This window comes from Drosophila gunungcola (genome assembly GCF_025200985.1).
Source record: "Drosophila gunungcola strain Sukarami chromosome 3L unlocalized genomic scaffold, Dgunungcola_SK_2 000014F, whole genome shotgun sequence".
Lineage (NCBI taxonomy): Eukaryota > Metazoa > Arthropoda > Insecta > Diptera > Drosophilidae > Drosophila > Drosophila gunungcola.
In genome coordinates, this window is record NW_026453182.1 from 1,645,369 (window position 1) to 1,664,745 (window position 19,377).

At 37.4% G+C, this 19,377-nt stretch overlaps 1 protein-coding gene across 8 annotated transcripts in view; it reads left to right on the plus strand.

Moving 5' to 3' along the window:
* The first annotated feature begins 738 nt into the window (after positions 1-738).
* Positions 739-19,377, plus strand: part of LOC128260166 (protein TANC2) — a 62,037-nt gene continuing 43,398 nt past the window's right edge. For 3 of the 8 annotated variants that reach the window (XM_052992960.1, XM_052992953.1, XM_052992954.1), the window contains exon 1: positions 739-1,667. In XM_052992960.1, coding sequence (XP_052848920.1) covers positions 740-1,667 — 928 coding nt within the window. In that variant the 5' untranslated portion in view covers position 739. Of the gene's footprint in view, positions 1,668-7,286; positions 7,552-8,020; positions 8,543-19,377 lie in introns of those variants that run through there. The other 5 variants (XM_052992955.1, XM_052992959.1, XM_052992957.1 and 2 more) reach the window with 4 other exon arrangements.

Consider the following 19,377-nt stretch of genomic DNA (forward strand, 5'->3'; position numbering starts at 1 on the left):
GGGGCACAAGCTCGCACCTCAAGATGCGACTACACAGAGAAAAAAAATATATAGCCAAAGGGTTTTTCGGTTTTTAGGACCCAATTTAGAACACACACAGCCAAGCTATTCAGTTTTATCTCTTCAATTTATCACATTAATAACATCAATAGCACTTCATATTTATTTTCAATTTATTAGAATCTTTAGCAGTCTAAAACTAAATTTGTTAATTTTTTTCCTCCGTGTTATTATCTTTTACCGAACTCAACTGATCTCAGCTCATTTCCGCTGGAAACCCATATATTCGAGTGCGCCTTTATGGAGGATCGTTAAAGTCAAGGCAGCCCTAAAATTACATATGTCAAATTATGTTTAATGTGGGGGCATTAGCCAGGTACAGTGGTCTTTGGAGGAGCCACTGTACCGGCAAGGAGGGAGGGTTTTGTAGAAAGCATTGCATTTTGGAGCTCAAAGTGGCGTACATACAAGTAGATATTTCTCTAAGGTATTCATACATACATTGCTTGTCAGATTAGTGTTAATATTGATTGGTACCTTTATTGCTACAAAATAGAATTTGTAAAACCATTGAAAAATGGTTAAATTAAGTAAAGGTAAATTACCTAAAATATAAAAAACTTTATTAACAACCCAAGATTATTAATTGCTAAGTTATACTTGTAAAATTTTCTTTATTCTTAATACTCTTATATTCAATTTAATGGCTGAAAAAAAAATAAAAAATTTACTTTACAGCATGCCCACTCTGCAGCACCTTGTGCTCCCGATGGACGGCAGTCAGGAGGAGCTACAGACGCCTCCACTTCCCATAAATCCGCCGCCTAAGGTGCTGGCCAATGGAGTGGTGTACGGCTTCCGCACCCGGCACTTGTCCTGCATCGAGGAGAACGACTCGGACTCGCTGCACGGATCGTCCATTCCACACGCCTACGACATGATGCAGCAGGCGGACGAGACGTTCCAGAAGTTGAATGCCAATGAGGAACAGGACGAAGAATCGGAAAGTGGGGAGGAGGGCCTGGAGAATCTGGACGACACGATTGCCATGATCGATGAGTCTCGGCTTTTGGAGGCCGATTACCTGGACGAGCTGGTGGCCGAGGAGCAGGTGCAGGAGCAGGAGGACGAGGAGGAGTCCTCGGATCTGGTGGACTCCGGCAACGTGGAGGAGGACTTCTGGCAGCCGAGCTTCAACCGCAACGACATCATGATGACCTCCGTTTATGGAGCCCTCAATGGTTCCCTGACCAGCGAGGTGTCTTCGACTGCCCCACCGGGTTATTCCGAGTGCACTACGCCCAAAAAGGAGATGGAGCCCGTTTATGCCACGCCGGAGAAACGAAGAGCCAGCAATCGGAGTTTCGACTCCACCTGCGCCTCACTTACCAGTTCCTTGTATGGCGGATCCATGAACTCCTCGCTGGATCTCAAGTACGCATCCTTGGGCGGCGGAGATTCGGGCAGCGGGGGAATCAGTGGGACCAGCACCTTAAGAGGAACCTCAGTGCCTCCCATGGACATATCCATGATGTCCAGCGATGGGGTGAGTGCCCTCGACTGGGGATCGGCCAGTGTCAGCTGTGTGTTGGACTCCGGCGATGGGAATCCCGCCGAGGAGCTCAACGAGGAAATGGCCGCCAAGTGCCTGAGTGCCGCAGAAAGTGGTGAGTTATATTTATAATATATATAATATTTATAAAATGGGTTACAGAATTGATTTTTGTAAACCGACCAATAATTAACTTTCCAGGAAAAATTCCTTAACATTATTCAATGTATAACTATGTTCGATTTTAATTGTTTTTAATCGGCACAGTTTTAACATAATTGTTAATCAAGACACATGGCCTACATTTTAGGTGGAGCCTATAAACCCAAAACTACTCTATTAACTGCAAATTGTAAACAAATCTCGACTTTTTTATTGATCACTTCGTCGATTTCTCCACTGATTTCTTCGTACGGCAAGGCAATCCATCAATGCGGCAGGGCATTAAACTCATTTACAATCCTTCATTACCAGGCATGCAAACAGGCGCACCGTTTTAATGACCCACTCGCAGCGGACCCATTTCGCACTGCTCGCCATTAGAAAGGCAGCCCGCAAGGCGGCGGCTGACCCCCAGCACTTCCACTTCCACTTCCACCTTTCCTCCACCAATCCTCCCAAGTGCCAACTGCAACATCATCAGCAGTATCCTATGCCGAAAAACTAACAAACTTCCACTGGCCGTGGGGAAGTTTCCATACACTTGCAGACAGGGGATGCAAAACAGAGCAAACAGTTCTAACACTCGTTTAATTCATTCAAAACTTTTATAAACATTGGCAAGAAAAATATAAAATATATTTATATATATTTGATTACGAAAATCATAGTGTTAGGCACCATGTGAACATGTGTAAAAAGTTTAATATGGGTTCGTCTATAAAAATTAGTTTTTATTAAACAAAATAGTCAAAAAATGCGATAACTTGTAACAAAGAAATTGCTCAAAAAAAGTTTTTTAAACCGATTGTAGGTAATAAACTAGCGAATAAAACAGGCTTAAAAAAATAACTTTTTTAAATCTTAATTTGCTTTTTTAAGAAAATTAAAATTTATTGAGTTAAAAAAATTTGTGGTGGTGGAATTAGTTGTGGAGTAATAAATGCAAAACGAAGTCGTGTGGTATTTTTCAAAATGTTGAAATGAAATAACTAAAAAAATATTTTTTTTTTAAAAAACCCTGATACACGTTTTTTTACATTTAATCTTTTCAAAATACTTAACTTTGATTTCTAAAATGATTTGAGACATATAGTATATAATTTCCAGTTATCAAGTGCCCTAAAAACATACATAAATTAAAGTCACACTTTTGATGATTCAAACTTTTTCCCATTATTTTTCAACAATACAAGCTTAACGGTCTAAAATTTAATGTCCCTTTTTGTGCAATAAAATTTCAGTGTGTACAATTCGATTGGCAAAAGAGCAAACAAAGCCAGTGAAAGCCAAACAAGTGGCCAGACTTTGCCCATTTCACACAGATGTTTAACAAGCCGGCCCGGGTCATAAATCATCCAAATGGATATATTCACCGCGTTTTATCCATCTCCCATTTGTTGGTTAGCATATGACCGTGGCGGCGATCGAGCAGATCCTCGGGGTGAAAACTCGCTGACATTGACAGTTTCTAATAAGAAAATTGGCCAAGATTTATGCTCGTGCTGTTGACTTCCATTTTAATTTAAAACTAATCAATAATCTGGCACAGCCAACTGCGCGGCGCGGAGCAACAAAAGTGTTCAACAAATTGCCAAATGATGCTGCAAAGTGCAATGTCACAGTAATTTACGTGCCACTCGAATGGCACCATGCTCAACAGCCACAAAGCTGATGAGAATTTATGCTAAGGGTTAAGTGTCAGCCTCGTCAATATATGCATAGTGGGTGGTTTCGCTGACTGCTGCCATTAAATTGTATTTAACCATTTTCGGCATGAGATCATCATTGTCTGGCCTAGCACATTTTGAAGTATGCAGTTGGAAAATATGAAATAGTCTTTATTGCCGTACCAAAAATAAAAAGTACATTAAACATTCTGTTTATTTTCTCATTTAGTTTAATATTAATTACAGATTCGTAGCTAACATAAATATTCTTAATATGACACAAAAACTTTAGGAGGTTTTAAGATTTAAAGCTATGAAACTAATATCATTCAATTAATATAAAAATCTGCAAATCAAATATTTAAAAAAAATTGTTTTCAAGGTTAGTGATTAATTTCTCTTTCGAACTAAGTTTAAAAATATTTAAAACATAGAATACTGGCAAAATAGGCTATACATAATTTTCTAAGATTATTTATTTCACCCCATTGTGCTGCAATTTTGCGGCTCTGGCCGTGTTGTGCGTGTGTGTTTGTGCGGAAAAGTGAAAAGTCATGAATCATATACATCATGATCACACCAAAGCGAACCACACCACACGACCATGGCGTACTAGGATGGATGATGATGATGATGATGAAGCTGCAGCAGCCGAGGCATCCGATATGCGCCTGGATGGGCCATAAAGTTACATGGCTTATCGCTGGAAAACTTTTAAGAAACACTTGAGATTGCGCCCAGAACGAGCGCGGTGGCCGACCCAAAGCGAAGAGCGCTTGGAAGACGCGTCTACGAACAGGTATACCTCTTCTCCATAAGAGCCTAAGCACACACCGCCAATAGAAAGATCCATAGAGGTGAAGAAGGGGGGTTTTCGAGGATGGCGAATGGAGGAGTTGTTGGTGGCTTGTATCTACAAATAGACGCTCACTGACGGCCGCAAGACAAACTCAAACAAAAGACCCAAACGGTAGTTGCCATGAATGGACAACAGACTCGAAACCGGCTGGGAACTACAGTAGATCTTCTATAATTTTAAGAATTTGGATTTCCAAAAAAAATTAAGTTCTAATTGTTAGTCAGATCATAAGAAGCTTATCAGCAAAGTTTTCCTGTGATTGGAGGAATACATTTAAAATCAAGATAACTCTGAAGATTTACAAAAATGAGCTGAATAGTACATGTTTTTCTTAAATAGGAGAATCATTTAACTGAATTACTTATATATCTTCAATATTTAGTAAAAGCTTTTTTTTTAGTTTTGTAGCATTCCCGCAGAGACAAAAAACAAAAATTAAACAATGGTAACTAATTTTTTTTATCGAAATTTTAATAATTTTTAAGACAATTTGGATTTTTGGGTAAAGATATTGCATCCAGGATCACAATAATCAAAAAAGTTGAACCAAACAATTATATTTAGTGCCACTCAATTTAAATAGAATAAGTAAAATTCGCCAAATGAAATTCTTGGTAGAGAAGTTGAACTGTATCCGCATCTGACGAATACGGAGCGCAGACTCCAACTGAAACTCCATCCCGAACGCAGTTGCAAATGCAACTTTGTTGCCCGTGGGCACAGCATGGACTCCTTGGCCGCACCAACTATTTATTGGAATAGACCTCGGGACTGGGACTCGGACTCCGACGCAGTCGCAGATTCAGATAGGAACCCCATAAAATTCCGGCGCACGCACCGGCGAATGCGAATGCATTTTGTGTGTTCGATAAGCGCGAGTCGGCGGTTCCCACAATCGACGTTGCACTTGAATTTGAATTCGCAATTGCTCTCTAAATATTTATGAGTTGAACTCTGCAGTTAGTTTCTTAGCCTGCGATAATGAAAGTGCTGCAAGTAAGGGATTGTTGGAATGAAAAGCCAAGTTAAAGATAAGGGGGAAGCCTTCTTGTCGGTTTATTTAATGGATGATCTTCGTAAATTAGGACGTGTTTCAGAAATTCTGAAAAAAAATATATAAAATTTATCATTTTAATGAAAAAATTACGAACAAATTAATTCCCTATCTTCAATTACATATATAGTTCTGTCGTGTTGCAATCTAATCGCCTAGAATATTTATGGCTTTCTTATCTTATAAATGCTTGCAATTAAACGTCATTTTAAGATTTTGCCTAGCACTGATTTTCTCGAGCAAATTAAAGGAAAACTTGATTCAGATGGCTCAATAGCTATCAACATCCCTTATCGAAGCCCATTAATCAAGATTGTGTCAAAGGTATTAGCTCATTTGGGGGCTCAACATGAATTCGACTCAGGGTCTACGGGGATCGAATCCAACATTGGAACATTTGGGTGATTACACACTATTACTGTTGTCAACTGCCAGCGGTAACATTTTATTACGTGAGCCCCGTGCTTTTTTCTTTACCCCTACATTTAATTCTAATGTAATTGAAACTGTGTCCGGCTTTCGCTTATCGAAATGTTTGTGACTTGGGCAACCGCAGCCTGATTGCTAATGGCCTGGAAAGCTACCCGAATGGGTGATGATGAATTTGATTGCGTTGATGAAGTTTTGAGCGTTGCAACAATATTTATAAATAGGTGCAGCGATATTAAAGATAAGAAGAAATGGAAAATTTTTAGTTATTTGGCCTACATTTTGTATTTTTGATTTGAATTTTTTTTAAAGATTTTATAGCTAAAACCAGTTTATTTCAGTTTTTTTCAAAGAGTCAAAGAAACTACATTAAAATTGACAAACACATAAACAAATTTTACAAATTCATGAGAAAAAGCTTTTTTGTTCAATTAATTTTAAGTATTTAAATTTAGAAACATTACAAAAGAAAAAACAATCGATCCTAAGTAGCTCAAACAGGATTTCAAGACCTCTGACAACTTCTTTCTTTATCAAGGGCCTAAGTAAGTACTTAAAATATGAATGTACGCCACCCTATTGAGAGGTAATTTTCAAAAATCTCGGACACCAGTTCAAGGTACAACATCCTGACACGTTCCCTCACAATAAGTGTTTCGCTTATCTGTAAGATAACCCCTGTTGCGCGGAAAGTATCTCGTGGGTTAATGAGGCACCAGAGGCACGTACGCTTGCGTCATCGGGTAGCTGAAAAAAAAGGAGGGCTCTTGGCCTGAAGTGAAGGAAAAGTGAGACACCAGACCCTTATTCATGCTTTTATGTTTGCTTTTTCGGACTGACACCGCGATAAGGGACAATTCCTGCAGTCAGCACCTCAATCAGTCAAAACCCATGAAGAACAAATATTAAATTCACAAGTGTTACCGTTGTATGGCTGGCTAACAACTAAAAGATACCTGGTATTTTATGAAACCATATGTTCTAATTTTATTTGGGGAAACTTAAGTGGTTTTCTAATTCTAAAGGAAATTTTCTGTAAGTTTTATATAAAGCTTAACTTCATAATTGATTTAAGAGTGGGTTTATACCTGTGTTAGTAAAATGTATTTAATTAATGTTGAAAAGCTTTCTCGCCATTAAAATATAAAATAATACATTAATATATGTATGCATACCAAAATTTTTAGCTCTCGAGGTATTTGAGATACACAATATGCATTATGCACTATGCATAGATCTAAGATACAATATACTATTTTGCTCTACAAGTAATGGGTATTAAAAACAATACAAATACAACGACAACGAAGCGTGAATGAATTTCCTCGGCGCAAATTGAAAAAAGAGTGATAGTGATAGTGGAACTGATAAGCGGCGAGCGCCGTGCTGAGATCGCGTATCAGAGGGAAAGAGAGAGAGAGCAGAGTGGTGCTGGAAAACCAGGTATGTGTGTGGAGAGTTCCTGAGAGTTGCGCTCTCAGCTGGCTCAGAGTGGAGACTCGGCCGACTCTCCGCTGCTCAGGCACTTTTCTGGCTTTTCTGCGCTCAGTTTCGAAACGGACTTCAAAGCTCGCGCAAGCGTACCGCATGCGAATCGGAAAAAAGCCGACTTCGATCGGAAAATCATCTCGACTCGCGATCGATCAGCCGGCATTTTCTGGCCCGCCACTCTGGATACGGTTTCAAATCGCAAAACGTGCCAAGCTCCTTGGAAATGTGCGAAAATCGCTAAATTAAACAACGCTCCCATGTGACGTATGCGTAATGTGACCACAGTGCGGATAAATGTAATATGCTTACCTGAGTATAAATAGATACGACTATAGGTGTGTGTGTCATTGTCTAGGAATTTTGTTTCGTCTGCAAAACGTGCAAAATTTTTTACTGTTTACTTGGCGAAATTCCAAGAGTCCCAAACTGAGTCATTGGCTAAGACAAAATGAGATAAGATAACCATTTACCTAACTTCTCGGGATCTTAAAAGTGAGGTTTACAATAGTTTCACAAATGTATGCAAACCTTTTGAAAGGCAATATAAATTAACTTAGTTTTCACTTCAAAATATCAGTACAGAGTGTTAGTGGTAAATTATTTTTACACTCAAATTTTTTCCCTAAACTGATAAGAAAAATTAAAAAATGATGATAAACGTTTTTTTTAAACACAAAAATGAATTAATTGTACGTTATATATAAGCCAATTAGTAATCATGTAAAACTTTTTGCACAACAACTCTGAAACGGAAACAAAAACAAATATTAAGTGTGAAGAAAATTAAAATAATTAATATAAATAAGTGTTTTTTGTAAAGCGTCCGACGCCGGCTCTGTAGATGTATTACGAAAACGAATTTAACGAAAAAGCATAAAGGAAAAATCCACAAAAGTACGTGCTATAAAAAGTGTATAAAAAAGGGAGGAACAAACGAGGAATTTGGTGCAAGAAGCTGGCCAAAATCGACTTGAAAGGATTCGCAGCTGGAACTGCATCCATACGATACGAATACAGATTCGGATACCTATACCATTGACGATACAGATACGGATACATACATGAGGCAGCCAACGAACCACAAAAGATACATGCCATGTTCCCACTAACCAACCGCTCTTCGAGTGGCAATCGCACCAACAACAATACGAACAACAACAATCAGACCACGAGCTTTATAATCGGAGGTACCAGTAATATTAACAACAACAACCACCAGATCGGTGGCACCAACAACACTAAGGATAAAGGAAATTTTGAAAATAATTGGAGCTGCAATAAAACAACCGGTCGTCGATCTGGAAGTGGAAATAGCTGCAGTTTTTTAGGTAAATTTTAATTAAAGCGTTTAAATTACCCGTTAATTGAAAGTTTTAACTACTTAAAGAGGGTTAAACATGTTTAGGAAATTCGCTATAAATTATGTTAAAGAAGCCATTTCTAAAAGTTTCAATTTTTTTATATAAAACGAAAGATGTTTTGTATTTTGAAAGATTGATTTAAGGTTTTATATTCTTTAATAATAAAATTTCCTTAAAAATATTTATTTAGTCAATAATAATGATTTTGTTTTAGTATTTACCATTTTCATTTCTGGTTAGTTAGGTCAGTCAATTGTTTTAAAAAGTTTTCTTGGTCTTTGAAAGGTACATTTATTTAAAATCGATATAAATGTTTGTTTTTACTCAAGTAAATTCACATGAAATAATGCTTCATTAGTAAGACTCTGCCCATTGCACTTAAAACCTTTTGGTGCAATCTCGAGTATGGCGGCTTCTTTGATCACTTGAGCTTTATCTTATGACCATCTCATCTCTTTCATTGGAATGGCTGCAATTTCACAAATCGCATTTACCTTTTTCCGTACTGTCGCTTTTATGTCGCGAACTTTTAAAGGGTTTCCTTTTTTAGCAGCAATTTACAATGCAAATTGCATTAATTGCAATTTTCTGTTCAAATTGAGTTTGCTGTTGTTGTCTGTTGCGGCATTGTTGCTGTCTTTACATTAAAATGCAAATACTTTGCACTAATTTACATGTCGCGCCGCCGATTGCAGTGGAAAATGTAGCCGCTCTCCTCTTGTTTCCTCGACCATAAAAACGCCCGAAGAGACAATGGAAGTCTTTTGTGATGATCATCACACACGACTCGCTTGCGTTGGTGTGGGTTGGTATCTGTGTGAGTTGGGGGAAGGAAGTGTAAGTGCGAGCTTGAACCATGAGAAATGCCATAAAAATTCCAGAGTCTCTCTTGGACTCCTTCCTCTTCTTTGTCTTACGAGGTATTTGCGAAATACCAGGTTGTATTGAATTCAATCAACATTTGATGGAAATTAAAAGAACGTGCCTTACGAGTGGTTTTAAACTTAAATTATCTAGATTTAGGTACTACAAAATTTTCAACTTTTTAGAAATCCATTTAAGATATATATTAACAGTAAACCTACTGTTAATAACAAAATTAACAAAAATCCTTTTCATAATCACTAATAAGTTGTGACATTACCTAAATTTCAGCAACCAGCAATAATTTCTGTTTCGCATATTTTGCCCTTAATCAGATATTAATATTCGGAAATAGTTGCACTTCAACTTAAATCTATTTTCTCGTAAAGCATCAAATTAATGGGTATCCTGAGGTCGACTTATTCCTACTGATTCTGTTTCCTATGTTGCGCTTGCGCAATCCCAAAAAGCTTCTTCTTTCCGTTTTCTGCGATCTTTTCTTTGCGCAGGCGCAAAAATAAGGAAAGGAGAGGTGAGGTAGAGTTTTGGGGATGTCGGCACATGCGCTTTGTTTGTCTGTTGCTAGTGCACTGAAAAAATAATTAATTTTTATAATTATAGAATTACGGATATATGCTAGGCACATATAAAACATACAAAGTATTTAAAGCCTATGATAAAATATATCATTTGATGGGCACGTTTGATCTAAAGTCCTTTTGTCTTTCAGCAAAATATTTCAAACTTTTTTCAGTGTAGTGGGTTCATTGCTGTTGTATGTCTGTGTGTTTGCAAGAATTCCCAGAAATATTTTACTTCGAAATTTGTTAACAAGCAGACAACAACAGAAGCGATTCGAATACATAGGGAACACTGTGTTTTTGTTTGTTGTTTGGCCTGGGCCATGAAGTGTATCAAGTGTTTGCTGGGTTAGCCTTCTTTTATTTTTCGTCGGCTTTGTTCACTGCCGGAGACTTCAAATTGAAGGTTAAAGTTGATCCGGGCTGAACTGAAGCCTTTCGATTGAATTAGAAAGAGTTCTGTGGTTTAAGTGGATTTCTTAAAGGTTATCGGTCAGGATTTTGTTTGAGCCTTAGAAGTTGAATGAACAAAATATGTTCTTCATTTTGACAGCTTTTGAAGTTTTCAAGGATTTCAAAGCCACAGGAATGCGAAGAGGATTTGAGTTCAATGTCAAGAAATAATTACTCCAAAGATCTGCGAAACCTCAAACTTTCCTTAATTAAGACAACGGAAATAAAAAATATATTACAAATACAGAAATACTACTTGCAAAACATATTAAATCTGTTAACTAAATAATTTTAGTGTTTACAAATGCCGTTTATAGGAATCTTAAATATAAATTAATTTTAAAATGCCTTATATTGATAAGCTTGGTCTACTGAAGATATAAAAGTTGCAAGGAATGTGAAGAGCATTCAAATCCCAACTCGTTTAAATCCGGCTTTGCACACTTTAGAGCCGATAAAATGATTTATAAAGCCACTAGAATGCGGCTCACGGGGCACTCTTCATAGAGCATTGCTTACCAATAACTCATTCGATCTCATTCGATCTGGTAACCAGCCTTCAAAGCCAGCCACATCGCAACCGATGCCAATTCGAATCTCGACGCGTGTGGGGCACCAGACTCCGCAAATCGCTTCCAATTGCATTTACACTGCCAGACGATTCGTCGAAGCACTAGGGTGCATAGTTTTAATTGCAAATTGCAAAACTGACCAGTCATAACGAGTCTAATTAAGGCGATGTCTGCGCAGCCGAGCAAATATCTTGCATGTTTTTAGATCCACCAGCTGGGCATTTGCATTCGCAGACGGCAGTATTCAATGTCAGATGTACACTAAACGAAAAATATAATTGTTTTTGATTTGTTTATCGGGCCACTTCCGCCTTTCACTATTGGATTTGATCTAAATTTTGATTTAATACAAAATTATATTGATTAAATCAAGAGTCCTAGAGGACTACAATTTTGCATTCGAAACTTCTTGTTAAAATTAGATGAAAATAAAGTTTTTAAAAGGGTAATTTATAAAAACATTTTAAGTAAGAAAATATAAAATATATATATTAAATTGCATATCCTTATCATAATATTGGTGACAAAAGTTGTTTTAGTAAAAAGTTCAATGGAATCGATGGGTAGTGAATCTGTTTTTTCCATGTGCACTCGGTCAAATTAGAAAGGGAGATCCGCGAGGAAGATGAAGAACGACGAGCTGTGAGTGGCAATGAGTTAATTTGCTGCCAAAACACACCCTCGGGCCTCATTAGCCTGCACTCTGAGTGAGATTTATAGACGAGCTGCCGGGGAATTAGTTGGAAATGCAAAAACCCTGGGGGTCACGAGCATGGGCGGGTGGCGGAAGGGGCGGCAACAGCAGCCGCTCTGCGGGTTACCCCGCTAAAGCTGGCCAAGATTGCAGTATTGTGCCAAATGGCAGGGCCGATGAGCATGAGTAATGACCACCAGTCCAGCAAAAAAAGCCAAACTAAGTTCAAGTATAGGTCTTTCCAATCCCATAAATATACCATTTTTGAAGTCGTAATTCATAAACTGTGCTAAACAGTTTTTATATTTCCCAAGTGGTGCATTTACGGTTTTTTATTTTTTATTCCAAACTAATTAGTTGGGTGTTAATAAATATATAATCAACCTGCATAAGGAGTATTTTAGTTACTTTAAAACTGGACGATATGGTCATAGTTGATTATTTTTGGTTCCCTCTTATCTGTTTTAAATTCTCTTTATATCAGTTTACGTTAATTTTCACCCAAAAAGGTCACAATTTCATAAATTTCTTTTAAATTTTGTAATTGATAAGTCGAAAAAAAATGTTTATTACTCACCATGAGCAGTGAAACAAGTTGGCTGCTCCCTAACAACATAAACATGTCCGCAGCTGGGGAAAAAAATTACTTTCCATTTGTTTTTGCATTTGCTGTGACATTTTGAGTTATTTGACACTTTGCAGGCGCATATCATCTTTCCCCTTCGCGCTGTTTCGCCATCGCTCTTTCCGTCCTTCTTCTTGCAGTTTATTAACTCATTATTTTGAAATCAACTTGGCCTGGCAGGCAAAACGTGTTGCAGAAGTTTCTGCCCGACCAGTTGGCTGCACAGCAGCAACATGTGCATCATGTTGCCGATGTCGCTGATGTTGCTGCTGTTGCTGGTGTTGCCGCTGTCGCAAGTGCAAAACTTGCACAACTTTTCTCTTCAGTTGTTTAAGATTAAGTACTCCGGCACTCTTTCACCCATTAGCGAGCGAATATTATTCATTAAAATTTTATACGAATGGCGGTGACCGCAATTGGGCACAACAAGAAGCCTGCCGCTCTTAATTGAAGCAATCAATAATTGCGGGCATATCTTTCATTTCTATCAGTGTTCCCTCCTCCTTTTTTCCCAAGGAAACCGCATTACAGTTGGTCTTAATCAGCGAACTCAGCAGATAAACCGCACATAACAATCGAATTCGCACCTATAAACACCATATTACCAAATTCATAAAAATTCAGTAGTTGTTAGCCGCTTTTCGCATTTAACTTCGCATAAAATTTTAATCAAAACAAATTTTGAATACGCCGCTTATGCGAATCTAAGGTTAAGCCCCTAAAACTTTTATCTTAAATGCTGAAAAAATCATTCACAATAACACAAAACCAATTAATTATTTGCCCATTTAACTGTGATTGCTGTTTGGCGGTTATTTTTTTTGTGGATTGCAAAATTCAAGGAACAACAACAAATGCCACTGCCTTTGACTGCGTAACATTTTATTGTAGTGAGGCGGCCAAAACACACTGATAAAAAAGTTACAAACCTATTCATATCTCTTCTATTTTGAGTACAGTATATAAGTAAAGTAACTATTTTAACAAAATGTTAAATATAGGTACTAAGCTTTTGCTTTTCATGATATTCACTTTTATGATTGTCGTACTGTTAAAAGATTTCTAAAGCATATAAAATAGTTTAGAAATGTTCGTTAAAAAAAATAAATAAATATCAAAACAATGTGACTTTATAACATAGAGATGTCGAAGTAACATTTATAGTCTGAACTAACAAGCTTAACTCAGTAAAACCAAGTTTAAGCTAATGTTAAATTTGATTTTAATGAGATTTTCCTCACTAAAACTATAGTTCAAAATATTATCTTATTCTCATAGCAACTCTTAGTGGATTTGCACTGTACTTTGCGCCTGATTGTGGCCGTAGTTGTGAAGTTGTAGGCGTGAGTAGTTTGCCGATGTCTTTGAGTCTGTCGGTATCTTTTTCTGTGATGTTTCGAAAAAGAGACGTGAACAAGTTGCCGAGGACATGGCCACCGAATTCAAATGGAGTGGCAAAAAAGAAGTAGCGAAGAGATACAAAATTGTATATCTCGTGGCGATCTGTTCAATGGATTTGCAATTACATTCATGAAATTTAATTGGCGATGGGAAAAAACCTTGAATGGATAAAGCATGTGGGGACAATGTGTTCGAAAGGAATAAGTGCGGCATCTGTGTTGATTTATGGATAATAATTCCAACTCATTGAGGAGTTTCATTGGGATCGACATAAGTCTTAGACGTGGTGGGAAGTTCCCCTTGGACCAAGCTTCATATAATATAGTATCTGATTTTTGCATCTAGCACATCGCCGTATCAGACCTTGCGATCTCCATTAAACTTAGCCCATCTTCCCCATTAAAAACTCTCGTAGCGAATAGTCGCCAAAAGTCACGTTTTCTCCGAAGCCTCCCCTGCATAAAAGTTAAGATCAACATGCGATAGATCGACTGAAAAGAAACCAACGTACAAAGAGACGTGCAAAAAAACGCTTAACTAACATTTGTTGACTTTTGTTTACAAATGCAAATTTACCTATAATATTTGCACTACAAACCCAAGCCATCTATTTCCAGCCAGCTCTACTTCAATACTAATTCTTTTTGTTTTATTTCGAGCGCCGCGACAATTTGCCAAGCAAACTTTTTGCGTTCAGATAGCGGCGACAATTGTTTATTTAGAGCCGAGCGAGGCAACGACAACAACAAGCAAAGCCAATTACCGTTTTTAATTATTTGTAAATATTGAAAAACTCCGACCGACTTTTCGCTTGGCGCCCGCAGAAAAAAAAGGCACTGAAACCACCGAAAACCTTATCGATTTGGCAGTCCAAGCAACAGGTGCGCCCCTCAGCAGGCAAGGTGCGAACCACACCAAGGCGTAACCTTTCCACATGTGGATATATTATATATATATATATATATATATGTATTTTTGTCACCACAACATCTAATCTCAAAGGTTTCCCCTCTTCGCGTGCTGAATTCCATGAGAATGAGAAATCAAACAAAATCTAAACTGGTAGAAAAAATGTTTACGTTCTGTTTATTAAAAGAGCTAAGTTTTGATTGAAGTAGAAAAATATCTTCAGGAAAATCATTTCTAAATAAATCTCAGTATCTTAAACCAATAATGCAATACAAAAAAAAAACTTCTTCATACATTCAGAATTTTGTTTTCTACCAACTCACATTTAATGGGAGAATTTATTTGTGTGTACTTATAAAATAAGCTATGGTATATGTAAAACGAAAACCCATTAAAGAAGTTATTTTCTAAATAAATATCTACATGCTAGCAGCCCTGGTCCGCCACAATTCTTAAATTATAATTTTGTATCTTTTGTACCTTCTGACAAATGGTGCTTGCCAAATTGAAGACGCGTGGGCAATGAACAATAAAAAAATCAATAAGTGCACTCGTATGGAAATTAAATATTTTTTCCGCATTTACTCGTAAGCTTGTTGCTGTCATAATATTTTATTTTATCTTGAGCGAAACCCCTTCGCTGACTAACTTTTTGCAAATGAATATGGAATTTAAGTGTTGTCATTCATTCACTTATTGTTTCCTCCTTTCGACAAACGAAATCTTCTTGAATATTACAAAGTGGGCGTGTCGCAGTGCGGTAATTTATTAAGTGTTTTTTCTCACTCTGTTTAATTGCCGCTCAGATGATTTAGTGTCTCTACTTTCTGCCTTTCCTCTTGCAGTCTTTTCTTATGACTTTCACCTCGCCAAAGTGAAATTACGGCCTAATGACTAAACATTTCTTTTAATTAGAAGATTCATCGCGCAGATGAAACCGAAACAATAACAAAAGGGCGGAACGAGAAAAGTGTTTTGAACTCTTTGAATCTGTAATCTTTAATCTTAGCTCATTACAAAAATTTGGCAGTCAAAGTAAATGATCTGACACCTGAAAGCTCAAAGAGGATTATAGCAGTTTAACTTTGATTTTGATGGATGTGAAGATTTCTTGGAAGAACATTTTTTGTGTAAACCAAAGGTGCCCTACCAAAATTTCTTAAACGTGTAGCTTAACAAAAACCTCGTGTTTAGCAAACCCCTGCCGTTATTTTGACATTTTTGGAAGGTTTTTGTCGAACCCTTTTCGGGGTTCGCTGACTCACCTGGAACCTGCAACGTTGCAACATTGCAGCGAATTAATTTATCAACATTTACCGCTACAGTGTCAACGCCAGGAGAGAGAAGCTTGTATGCATTAAAAGGCCATAAATTTGTCGGCCAGTTTGCCAGTTGGCCTGGCTCTGGACGATCCATCCGACTTCCAAGAAGCTGGCAACTCGATATAACGAAACCAAAGCCAACGCCAAACGTTCCTCAATACCCACAATTTCTGGCGAGGAAAACCTCTGCACCACCGAGAGACCAAAGTTTGATTTATGCGTTGCGATGCTCAATGGGCGATACGAAGGCAAGGAAGTAACCGCAGTCAAATTTCCAGGCCCAAACGGCACGACTACCAAATGCGCTCTGCCTGGCGGTTAAATGCAGCCAAACATAAATTATGGGCCATGGCTAAGTAGGAAAACTGTTTGGCCCAGCGCGGCACAGTGGAAAGGCCAGATAAGTTAGAGACAAAATAGATCTGACCCGAGTGTTTCGTCCCTAAAGTGAGTCACAAATATTCAAGTTCTAACCAACATTCAACTTTGGAATATGTGTAGAGCACTTTAAAATCACGAGAAGCTTGTTTTCCCTTTTTTAAAGGTTTCAATTACTTTATTTTATTTAAAGTCAGTAAAGTAACACATTTATATTTAACTTGATATGTACGATTAAATCAAGAGATTTAAAAAATTAAATTAAATTTTTATAAATAAAAAGTGAATTGGATGATTAAATTTCTTACTATTCTTAATTTTGTGGAGAAATCAGTGTTTCTTACTTAAGAAAATCTAAATAAAATAGTTCAAAAAACTAAACACAAGTAAAACATGCGATTGACCTTTTAAAACTTGACTTTGAGTGCACTTACTTACTATAAAATCAAGATCTTCAGTTTCTCAACTGTCCCACGGTGCCTCGCATTTCCCAGCAGCCTTTCATGGCAGCACTTTTCGCATTTCCCTGCCGCCTCTACTACTTTCATAATGTTGGCAAACATTTAACGAAAGTCCATAAACACAATACACATGCCCAGGAACTTGAGCGGCCATATAATGCAAAATTTCGCTGCACTGCGGATGCTGGGGCTCTTGAGCTGTTGTTTGCCCGCTTCGATCCGATCCAGAGTCGGAGTCGTCGGATACATGTTGCCGCCGTCAATGTTTCGCCTTTGTCTCGTAAATTTTAACATTTTTATTATAAAATCAAGCAGCCCAGCACGGCTGCTGATTTCTCACACAATGCGCGCGACTTATTTTGTATGCATTGCGAGGCTGAAATTGATTAATTACAAAGCGGAAGAGTTGCCGATCCCGTCGGGTTAAGACCAACATTTTGTTACGATTATTCATTCAAAGGTTCATTTTTCATGCTTAATTTTCTGTGTTATTTCGATTTTGTTTTTATTACAACAAGCTAAAATCAAGCATTGTGATTGTCTAAAACCACGATTCTTTGATTAATTTCGTTCTATTTATTGTTATTCTGAAGGTTTCGGCATTATCTTAATGACACTGACACCCCTGACTCTTGAAAATAGTGTAATGCAAATGTGTGAATCAATAATCAAGTTTAAGCGCTTTGAAAACATATTTTATGGGCTATTACAGTGTAGTAATTTTATTACTTAGACTCACCGAATGACACAGACAAGAGTTGAACTTTTTCATTATTGTGAAATTTAAAAGCAATTCATAAAGTTGCAATAAATATGTGGCATTGAAATACAAATAATAGAAGCATTTAATAAAAATAAAAATGAAACATTTGAGATAGGGCCATTGTGGTAATTAAAGTATTTAATTTCTTTCTCTGTGTATAGTTCAGTAACCTTGAGATTTAAAGCAGCATATGTTCTTGAGACTATATATATGCAAACCAATATATTACAAGATCTGGCGCCTACTGGCGCCCTTAAAGATTTCTCATGGCATGCAAAACGACAAACTAAAATCTCAAGTGACATTGGGGGGGGGGCAGTTAAGTCAGTCGCACTTACACTTAATTGCTGTCAAGTGTTTTGCAAAGCCCTAAATTGGCATCTTATTCGTAAGAAAGGGGTGACAGGGGGTTATCCAGTAAAATGTCAAAACAATTAATTCCAATCGACTCGCGCTAGATACAAATTTGTTTGGCTGTCGCTGTAGTGCCGCAAGAAGTTGAGACATAATACTTTTGATGTCACATGTGTGTTTGCTTTTTAATGATTCTGTGTGCTACTTAAATTTCACGGAATTTATGTTGTTTTTTGTTGCCGCTCTTTTAATGAGCTATTAAAATGTTTTGGGAATTGTAGTACATGTGTAAGAGCGCATTGCCATGAAGGAACAACACTAAGCGGATTCTTGTAAAAGTTTATTTTTATGAAGAGGATTTGTTTTACGGAAGATGCTGCCACATAATGAACATATAATGAGATCAGTTCTATTTATAAACCTTAAATTCCCATATTATTTTTTACGACAAAACTAATTTTGTATATTCCTCTCTTTTCAGGTAAGTTTCGATTTGAACTGACATTTTTAGACGTTATACTTTGATAAACACATCTGTACGTAAATTTGTTAACTAAATACAGCCAAGCAAAACCTAAAGGTAAATAAAGCTATTAGGTCATCAGTAGTGTTTTGGGGTTTTAAAAACCACATAGTACTACTTTAAAAACTTATCAGCTATGTGATCTCACTTGAATACACTAAAATGAAACCCCTTTGTTCTGTAGCATGAAAAATACGCTCAATTTATTAAGTTGTAAAACCTTATAGACTTACTTGACACAGTTCATTAGGCAGACTCGCCATATAAACGCTTCATTTGCCAAATCATTTAACATAATTAGGCGGCAAACACGATATGATCTCATAACCAGTTTCCTTGGCCGGCAAATCCTTCGGTTAATTGGGGAACTAAGAGAGAAACAAAGGAGTTCTACCTGTGGCAGTCTAAATTCATATTTCAAACATCAATTCCGAGAAACAGAGTGTGGACACAATATTTCATAAACGTCTGGCAAAAGGTCTGGCGACCGAAACCAAAGCTCACCTCAATCACACTTCCTTTTAACTGAAGTTTCGTTTTGTTTCGGCCTTATTTGCAATCAAACACAAAATGCACAAAGCATGGAAGAAGCTACTTTAACCTTCAAGTCGGGTTCGTTGGTATTACTTTTTTGACAATTTTCTGAAATGTATTTTTCGTTTCGTTGCGCAAATAAAACGACTACAACGCTGACAACGGCGCACGGACAACGGCGACAACGGCTCGAGTTTGTATCTAAAATCAACAAGTTCACGACGACATCACAGGCACAGCCAAAACAGAGAAGATAAAAACTTTTAAGCGTCGGGCAAATACACAAAGATACCAACGAAACACCAAAACCACCAGCACCACTACAAATGCTTCCTCATGCCAGACCTTTGCTTAGATGGCAAATAGAA